The sequence below is a fragment of the Miscanthus floridulus genome, chromosome 5, assembly GCF_019320115.1.
Source record: "Miscanthus floridulus cultivar M001 chromosome 5, ASM1932011v1, whole genome shotgun sequence".
NCBI classification, from domain to species: domain Eukaryota; kingdom Viridiplantae; phylum Streptophyta; class Magnoliopsida; order Poales; family Poaceae; genus Miscanthus; species Miscanthus floridulus.
The window spans coordinates 105,536,919-105,545,714 of NC_089584.1; the positions used below are offsets into that span (position 1 = coordinate 105,536,919).

General features: G+C 53.5%; 2 protein-coding genes across 2 annotated transcripts; one reads left to right on the forward strand and one right to left on the reverse strand.

The window, feature by feature from the left end:
• Positions 1 to 3,159: 3,159 nt before the first annotated feature.
• Positions 3,160 to 3,598, reverse strand: LOC136455074 (early nodulin-like protein 4). The gene is made up of 2 exons (XM_066455245.1): positions 3,418 to 3,598; positions 3,160 to 3,326 (listed from the first exon to the last, which is right to left on the reverse strand). Exons 1-2 carry the CDS (start codon positions 3,596 to 3,598, stop codon positions 3,160 to 3,162), a joined length of 348 nt encoding a protein of 115 aa, XP_066311342.1.
• A 3,014-nt stretch (positions 3,599 to 6,612) lies between these two features.
• On the forward strand, positions 6,613 to 8,559 carry LOC136452889 (protodermal factor 1-like). The gene is made up of 3 exons (XM_066453473.1): positions 6,613 to 6,827; positions 6,934 to 7,978; positions 8,070 to 8,559. The coding sequence occupies exons 1-3, from the start codon at positions 6,698 to 6,700 to the stop codon at positions 8,401 to 8,403; spliced, it is 1,509 nt and encodes a 502-aa protein (XP_066309570.1). The 5' UTR covers positions 6,613 to 6,697; the 3' UTR covers positions 8,404 to 8,559.
• The last annotated feature ends 237 nt before the right edge of the window (positions 8,560 to 8,796 follow it).

Here is an 8,796-nt window from a genome sequence, read left to right on the forward strand (position 1 = left end):
AAAAAACTAAGTCCTTCAGCCTTACCCGTGAAGGGGCCGATACAACCCCTCGGGCGACTCTACTCGAGTCACCCGGGGGCTCGGGGGCTACACCCATCGGGTGCGCTCGCGCGCACCCGCCGGCAAATTAGCTTCGACAAAATCAAAAACACCCTCCAGGCGGTTCTACTCGAATCACCTAGAGTCTCGGGGGCTACTGTCGGGGACCAATAGTAGGGTATCCCAGAAGGTGGAACCGATAACCACCGAACGTGAAAAACTTCTGGACGCATAAGGGCGCCATGACATCCCTTGTTCGAGTGACAGGAGTTTGGTTCCGCCTCGCCCGACACCTTTGGGACGGGCTCGGTCTCGCCCGAGGGCCGAGGGATAAACTCCGTCTCGCCCGACGCCTTGAGGGCGGGCTCGGTCTCGCTCGACGCCTTGAGGGCGGGCTTGGTCTCGCCCGAGGGCTGAGGGATGAATTCCGTCTCGCCCGATCCCGGAGGGGCAGGGTCAGCCTCACCCGACGCCTTTGTGGGATAACCCTACCTCGCCCAAAGGCTCAAGGCTAATCTCCGTCTCGCCCGACGCCTATAGGGCGGGCTCGGTCTCGCCCGAAGGCTAAGGGATGGATTCCGCCTCACCCGATCCCGGAGGGATAGGTTTAGTCCTGCCTAAAAGATAGGGATTGGTCTCCGTCTCACCCGACGGCCCAGAACGAGCCTCGCCCTGATCGATATCTATCCCTCATAAAGATGGGTACAGGACGAGACAAGACGTTCGGGTCAACCATGACTCCAACGACCATACCCTGCGCCCTGGCAGGAAAAAGACTGCCAAGGAACGACAGGACTGATGCTTTAGACCCTTCCGGGCGCCACAGAGCCCAAAAGGTATTACAGGTGCGTGCACCTCACCCTGTAGAGTTGTAGGCGCCGCCTTCAGCTCTGGGACACGGAACCCAACGAAGATATACGACAACCGCTACGCTCCAAGAAAGGATTTGCTATCTCCACGAACGACGGATATTCCGTCACCACGCTGTGGACCCGAGGGAGCGGCGCCCTCTTCCCGACCCCTCAGGTCCTCCCAGTCAGAAGGCCTTGGCCATGGCGCTACACCGGACCCCGACCCCGAATTCTCCCAACAAGGAATCGTGGGAACCAGAAGGCGCACGGAGCAAGGCTAGGAGAGGCTCATAAGTCAAAACCATTGTACTACAGCCCATACCCTGCGCGGGGCAGCGCTCTGTGACTAACCTGACATCCTACAGAGACATCGACAATATTGTAAGCACTTATCTTCCTTCGCACTCATCAGAATGGAGGACCTGATCAGGTAGACGTGAGCCACAAGACTAAGTAGAATACGCATCCTGGAGTCCTCACCCTTGTAAAGCCGGCCCCTTCATCTATAAAAGGGGATGCGCTTCCTCCATCAAGGAGGACGAAAAAAAGAGGACCGAACAATAGAACGTACTCATACACACATTCAAGCAGCTACGAAGCTCCTGACCACCTTTCAATCCTTCCATCAGAGACTTGGGACCAGTCCCTCTCTCGGCAGTTTGTATCCCTTACTACAGACCGTTCACGGTGCTAATAACACAAGCAGCAACAAACTGGACGTAGGGACGTTCCGCCCGAACCAGTATAAATCCTGTGTCCTTTAGCGCACCATCCGAGCCTAACGCGCATTACTATAAATTTACTTGCCGGTGCTTGTACGAAACACCGACACATAACATCATTGCCACGGAACCAATGTTCGTCTCTAATTCTGACACCAACGCAGAAGTCTCCACCGGTAAACGCCTGCATGTACCACTTGTTTAGCAGGTACATTTACGTCCCCAGATCATATAAGGCTTGAGGGTTGTATAGACTCTGACCTAGTACAAATTTTTTCTTCCAAATATCAACCTCCGCCGCACTCTCAATGTTTCCATCACCAAACATCTGGTAAAGGTCGAGACCAGTCTCATCAATAAATTCACCAAGGTGATCCAAATCGACATCTGGAGGTATGTTTACCTGATGCATTAATCCTTAATCTCTCCACCGGACGGCACCGTACTTGCCACGGAAGAGCTCCGATTCTACGAGGAAGGGAACACGGTCTTCTACGACCATTGTCGCTTTCCCTTGTAGAATCAAAGCTCCTCCTTGACGTCCGTTACCGCTCGGCAGAGAACATGGTCGCCGAGATGAACACGGTCCGCAAGTTCAACTAACTACTTTAACCTTCTTTCATGTAAATATGCAAGTTTGAAGTGATTTTGAGCTCAAATTGCTTACAAATGAAAAAAAACCACAATAAAGAACCATATATATATAGTGAACAAAATGAGATAAGACAATGGTGAAAAATGAGAGTATGAGATTGATAACCTTTACAACTGAAGAATCGACGGAGAAGTCGAAGAAATCGACGGAGGAATCGAAGAATGGATGGAGGAACAATGGAGGGAGGGAGGAAGCAAGAACACTAGTGCAATGAGCTTCAAAATGTGCTGAGCTCGGACTCGGGGAGGAAGGAGACGGCCGGGATATAAAGGGGGACCTTTAGTCCCGGTTGGTGGCTACAACCGGGACTAAAGGTAACTTTCCAACCCCGGGCGCAGCCACGGCCCGGGAGTAGACCTTTATTTCCGGTTGGAGCCACCAACCGGGAGTAAAAGTATACCTTTAGTCCCGGTTGGTGGCTCCAACCGGGACTAAAGGTACCTGCCACCTCTGTCTGGCGCAGTAGCCGTTGGGCAGGGATCTTTAGTCCCGGTTGGAGCCACCAACCGGGACTAAAGGTATCTCTAGTCCTGGGCGCAAAAAATTCCAGGACTAGAGCCCATTTTAGCCGAGGATCAAAAGTCTGTTCTCTACTAGTGTTTGTTATGCCATTGATGGCACATGAGAAGAAGAAGCCGCATATTCGGGCCCTAAAATTGGAGATGGTGCATGTGAAAGTGGAAAAGAAGGAAATGACGGTGATGACTTGGGTGACGAGGATGGCCCTTCAAAAGTTGGGGATGATATCAAAGGGGATTGTGCTGTGAAATAGTCCGAGGACGTTGCAATAGAAGCGAATGGTGAGATGGACGGTGACAAGGAGGGAGCTCGCGATCCTCCAGGCGGCTCCGCCATCTTAGCCGTCACGACCACCATGAGCTTCTGGCCTTTCCTATCGGCCGGCATCACCGCTGATGAAGTAGAACGACCCAGTTCTACCCAACACGTAGGTCGAGTCGCCGTCGCGCAGCTCGTCTATGGGGTCCTTCCCGTCGCACGCGTCATAGTGGCGCTTGTCCATGACCAGCAAAGAGTCCACGCCTTTCTTGTACTTGAACACTAAAGAAGCACAAAGCACACTTCAAATGCCTGCGATCAATGCAAATACTTGCCGCTCATGACAAAACTGAAGCATCGTCCGACTTTGTACCAAGGGTGTCGGTGACCGTGAAGCGGTGGCGGGCGGCCCAGCGATCGTAGCTCTTGGCCGGCTTGCTGATCCAGCAGTCCTTGTCGCCGACGTAGAACACGTTGCCATGGGAATGCGAGGTGTCCGCCGACGCCGAGGCCGCTACGAACGCCGCGAAACCAATGGATAGAACAAGGCTCATCGCATTACTACTGCAAGGCCCCATTTTCTTGGAGACATCGATTTGTGGAACCTTGTGAGCACGCTGCATGTGTGTTCGACAAAAGGTAGAATGTGGCAAGGGACTGGATCAGTCGATCAAGGCTGTGCATATAAATAAGGCCACAGTGCATACAGAAAGCAGTGCCTGGCAGGGTGTGAAACGAGCTAACAGGCAGCCAGGGGTGAAATTAGCAGCAACGAAGCAGCTTTGTTCGTCTAGCCCACCGGCCATGCATGGCCGCTTTGCGTCGGACGGAGGCGTGCTTGCCGTAACAATCATAGGGGCCGGCCAGGTTGAAGGGAGCGAGGCTGCCACGGATGCACCTTTGCGTGCTAGGTCTGCCGCTCCTTGGATCGGGATGCATGCTGTAGTAGACAACTTGCCGTGGAACTCGGGCGGAAATGCATGGATGTTGCGTTGCCCTGTCCGTTTCGATTTGAGTTAGATTACGCTTGGATGGCTCAGAGACCGAAGCTGCAAACAGTGAGATGATCGTGGCTCAAATTGTTTCATTTTTTCTGAAACCTAAGTTTTAAGCGAAGTCACCACACTTATGCTACTATATACTTAGGCTAAGTCAAAAAATCAAGCCCAGACGTATAAAGGAATTTAATTAACTTTTTTTTTTGAGAAACGTCAGCTCATTTTAACTTTTTGTTTCAACTTTTGATCTTCCTTTTTGGCAGTCGGCCTCGTGACTCACTTGATTTTTTTTTTCTGGGTGGAACTTCAGAAATGGGCCCATCTTCAATCAGCGAAGAGATACTCCTCAAAACATCCTACGGGCCTCCTCAAAACATTCAACTTCTGATCTTCCTTTTGGCAGTCAGCCTTGACGGCTGGGCCTACCGCTTTAAGAACAAGAGAGCCCTCGTTTCAGTTTGGCGCAACTGCATTGCTTCTTTCTTCTTTTGAAACCGTTTAGAGTCTTTATCTGTTGGCTTATCTCTGATGTTGATATGGTCTACACAAAAGTTTTAATTCTCAATATGATCTACACTTTTTTCGAAAGGGCGGCAAAAGCTTTGCCGCGGATTTTATTAGACGATATAAAAAGAAAAAAAAAGAACAAATATAACTCCCTATTTACACCCAGCGTCCCCTGCTAATCAAAATGGAAACCAGCAAAACGGCAGAAAAAACAACTGCACGAAAGAAAACAGGTAAAAAGACTGAGACTAGAGACACTCCGAAAACAAGAACCCTGGCCCAAACTGGAGAAGAGGTCTATTGCTAGTTCGCCGTATTATGAATTGGAGCCGTCGTCAAAGAAAACTGACTTATATCATCTTTGCACAAACTTGCGACTTGTCTTGGGCTCAAACTTTTTTTTTTGTTGGAAAGTTCGCCTATTCCTCTCTTTTCAGATATTCCACCAAAAATATATTATGATTCCGTCGAAGCGCCGTCTTTGATTTTTGTCAACTTTTCTCCTACATCTTCGCCAATAATTATGAAGCGACCCAGTTGTGTTTATGGAGCTAAGGTCAGTTAAACTGAACCATATCTTGATCAACTCCCACACTTAGAGCAATCTTTACACAGGTGTGATCTACACTTTGTAGTTTGCAGTTTTTCATTTTGAAAATATTTAGAGCTCTACGTGACTACGTATATAGTTAGATCTTAAAATTTAAAATTTCCAAACAACCTCTCGACCACGTCCTAAACATGCAGAAGAGGCATTTCGATCCGATTCTGGTTGCATCCAAAGGCGTTCCATTCTGGTTGCATCCAAAGGCAGACGACCACCCAGTCACCAGAAGAGGCATTTCGATCCGATCAATTGGCACAGCCACTGTGCCAGATGCTCACACAGCTGGCTCCAAGTACCTACGGCTGTACTCTGCACTACTTGAAGGACTTCATGAAGTAATCGAGACTATAGTTTCCTTTGGCTAGGTGGGTGGTTGAAGTCCATGACCACGAACAGTTCGAGAAACAGCCTCTGGCGCGCGCCATTGATTTCTCCCTCTGATTCCAGTCGAGCTCGTACATGTTGATACATCAATGACAAGGCCTTGTTTAGATTATAAGTTTTTTCACTCTCTCTATCACATTAAATCTTTGGACATATGTATGAAGTATTAAATATAGATAAAAAAATTAATTACACAGTTTGATTGTAAATTACGAGATGAATCTTTTGAACCTAGTTAGGCTATGATTGGACAATAATTGTCAAATACAAATAAAAGTGCTACAGTGCCGAATACCGATTCCATCTAAACAAGACCCAAGTGCCATATCCGTGTCGCTCTTGCACGCCGACGCGCACGCGTCACAGATGGCTAGCTCTGCATCTGTTGCCGCCCTGATGCCACGCCGATCTACACTGCACCCACGCATGGAGAGCCACAGCGATGGTAGCTGAGTGAGAGTAAATTCCTGAACTATCGCAGTAGCTAGCCTGCATTCAAGGAGGAGACTGCAAACTGACCGGGCACCGGCCATTAACGCCACACCTGCGCGCGTCGCGTTGCAGGGCGAGAGCGAGGCACGTATGCATGCATGTACGTACGCCCCATCACCGTGCCCTGGGCCTGCTGAAGTGCTGATCGAGAACCCTCGTCGCGCCGCGTGCACGCGCTCGGCGCGGCGACGACGACACGACGGCACCACCTGCACATGGCCGTCGACCATGGTGCATACCGGAGTAGCTGGTGGTAGTGGTAGAGAGTCCGCAGCAGTGCATGGCGTACGCTCGTGGCGCGTCATCGGTGCGAACAACTCTGAACTGGGTCACGGTAGTGAAAGGATGTTACGACGGTGAAGGCCCATGAAGGCGTGGCGTTACGGCCCATTTCCATTTCAGTGAACTGCGCGGTGTTCACCAGCTACCTCGGCCGGACTCTTTTCCCCTCTCGGAGTGTCAGTCTTTCAATGCATTTATTTGCTGCAACAGGTGCACCATGCTTTGCCCTGTGCATAATGCAGATTTTATATGCGAACGAGAAGGCGCGAGCTGTTATATAGTAGACACCAGTAGCGAGTCAGGACTCAGGACTCACTACCTGGAAAGCTCCAGCAGCTACGAAAGCTAGCCCATTGCCTCCTTGCAAGGAGTGTGGTGTGGAGATGGCTAGGCCAGCTCTTGTGCTCGTGTGCTGCTGCCTGCTGCTGGCGTACGCGGCGGCAGCGCGCGTTCTCGGCGAGGGCGAGCCTTTCGGCGGCCGGAAGAACCCCGCCGACCCGCACCATTCTCCCGGTTCGAGACCCACGGCTTCCAGTTTCTTCGGTCTTATCTTATGGGGTTCTCAACTGACACGAAGTAAAACCTGTCCTGTATTGTGTGTTCTGTTCTTTCCTTGCAGGCTCACACGGGACTCCGCCCTGCTCGCCGTCCATCGGCACCTCGCCGACCACGCCAACCACACCTGGCGGTGGCAGCGGCGGTGGCTATTACCCGCCTTCGCCGGACATCGGCACTTCCCCGACCGCACCGACAACTCCAGGCGGTGGCGGCGGGTACAATGCTCCCCCGTCACCGTCCAGTGACACCTCCCCGACTACGCCCGGTGCTGGTGGTGGTGGGTACTACGGTCCTCCTTCGCCGTCCTCTGGCACCTCCCCGACGACGCCCGGTGGTGTTGGTGGCGGGTACAGTGCTCCCCCTTCGCCGTCCAGTGACACCTCCCCATCGACGCCTGGAGGTGGTGGTGGGTACTACGGTCCCCCCTCGCCGTCCTCCGACACCTCCCCGACGACGCCCGGCGGTGGTGGTGGAGGGTACAGTGCTCCTCCTTCACCGTCCAGTGACACCTCCCCATCGACGCCTGGAGGTGGTGGTGGGTACTACGGCCCCCCTTCGCCGTCCTCTGACACCTCCCCGACCACGCCCGGTGGCGGCGGGTACTATGGCCCCCCTTCGCCGTCTTCTGACACCTCTCCGACCACGCCGTCGGCGCCCGGCTACTACGGACCTCCATCGCCGTCCAGTGACACTTCGCCGACCACCCCAGGCAGCGGTGGCGGCTACTACGGCCCTCCCACGCCGTCCAGTGACACTTCACCGACCACTCCTGGCGGCGGTGGCGGTTACTACGGCCCTCCCTCGCCGTCCAGTGACACTTCCCCCACGACGCCTGGCGGCGGCTACTACGGACCTCCCTCGCCGTCAAGTGACACTTCCCCCACGACGCCTGGCGGTGGCGGTGGCGGCAGCTACTATGGCCCCCCTTCGCCGTCCTCTGACACCTCCCCGACCACACCTGGCAGCGGCGGCGGCGGGTACACGCCGACACCAGATGCGCCGTTACCGCCTATCAGCACATCGCCGCCGTTCTCCCCGCTGACGCCAACACCGACTACCCCGACGCCCTACGACCCCAACACGCCGCCCTTCACGGGCCCGTGCACGTACGTAACCCCCAAAACCCTCGCTCAGAGTACTGCCGGCTCACACAAACCTAACGTATGTGTCGCTCGTATTTTGTGGCTTAATTTGCAGCTACTGGATAATGCACCCGGGCGTGGTGTGGGGCCTGTTCGGCTTCTGGTGCCCGCTGGTGCGGCTGTTCGGCCCGAGCGCGGCGGTGCCGTTCGGGCACGACCTGACCGTGCCGGAGGCGCTGGCGAACACGCGCCAGGACGGCGTGGGCGCGCTCTTCCGCGAGGGCACGGCGTCGCTGCTCAACTCCATGGTGAACAACAGGTTCCCCTTCACGACGCAGGAGGTGAAGGACGCGTTCGGCGCCGCGCTCAGCTCCGGCGATGACGGCGCCGCGGCGGCACAGGCGCAGCTCTTCAAGAAAGCAAACGAGGGACACGTCAAGCAGAACTAGCTAGGCGGCGGCCACCGTATGTTATGTATGTTCCGTAGGCATGCAAACTGCAGTGCAGCTAGTGCGTCGCGACTCGCGAGCATGGAGGGGTTGGTTAGGATCTGCACGTACGTGTTTGATGATGGGGTTGAAGTTATTAGTACCTCTTTGCCTCTATCTTGTCTTGTATTAGGTGTGCAAAATGTGGTCTAAAGTTGATGGGAGTAGGATCTGTTGCTAAGTTGCGATCTTTCAATTTGTCTTCAGAATGAGAGTATGCAGGCTTGTTTTAAGCCCTCTTCGGTTGTATTGGAATAATTTCCAGCCGCACAAGTCTTTCACAAATTTCTACTCGGGCGGAAGATTTCCGGGCCCGGAACCGCCGGTTCAACCGAACCGGGCCTTAGTCTTCCA

Coding starts and splice junctions, on each gene's coding strand:
- LOC136455074 (XM_066455245.1), bottom strand. CDS start 3,598: ATGAGCCTTGTTCTATCCATTGGTTTCGCGGCGTTCGTAGCGGCCTCG. Junction 3,327..3,417: donor CACGGTCACCGACACCCTTG/GTACAAAGTCGG, acceptor GTGCTTCTTTAG/TGTTCAAGTACAAGAAAGGC.
- LOC136452889 (XM_066453473.1), top strand. CDS start 6,698: ATGGCTAGGCCAGCTCTTGTGCTCGTGTGCTGCTGCCTGCTGCTGGCG. Junction 6,828..6,933: donor CGACCCGCACCATTCTCCCG/GTTCGAGACCCA, acceptor CTTTCCTTGCAG/GCTCACACGGGACTCCGCCC. Junction 7,979..8,069: donor CCCTTCACGGGCCCGTGCAC/GTACGTAACCCC, acceptor CTTAATTTGCAG/CTACTGGATAATGCACCCGG.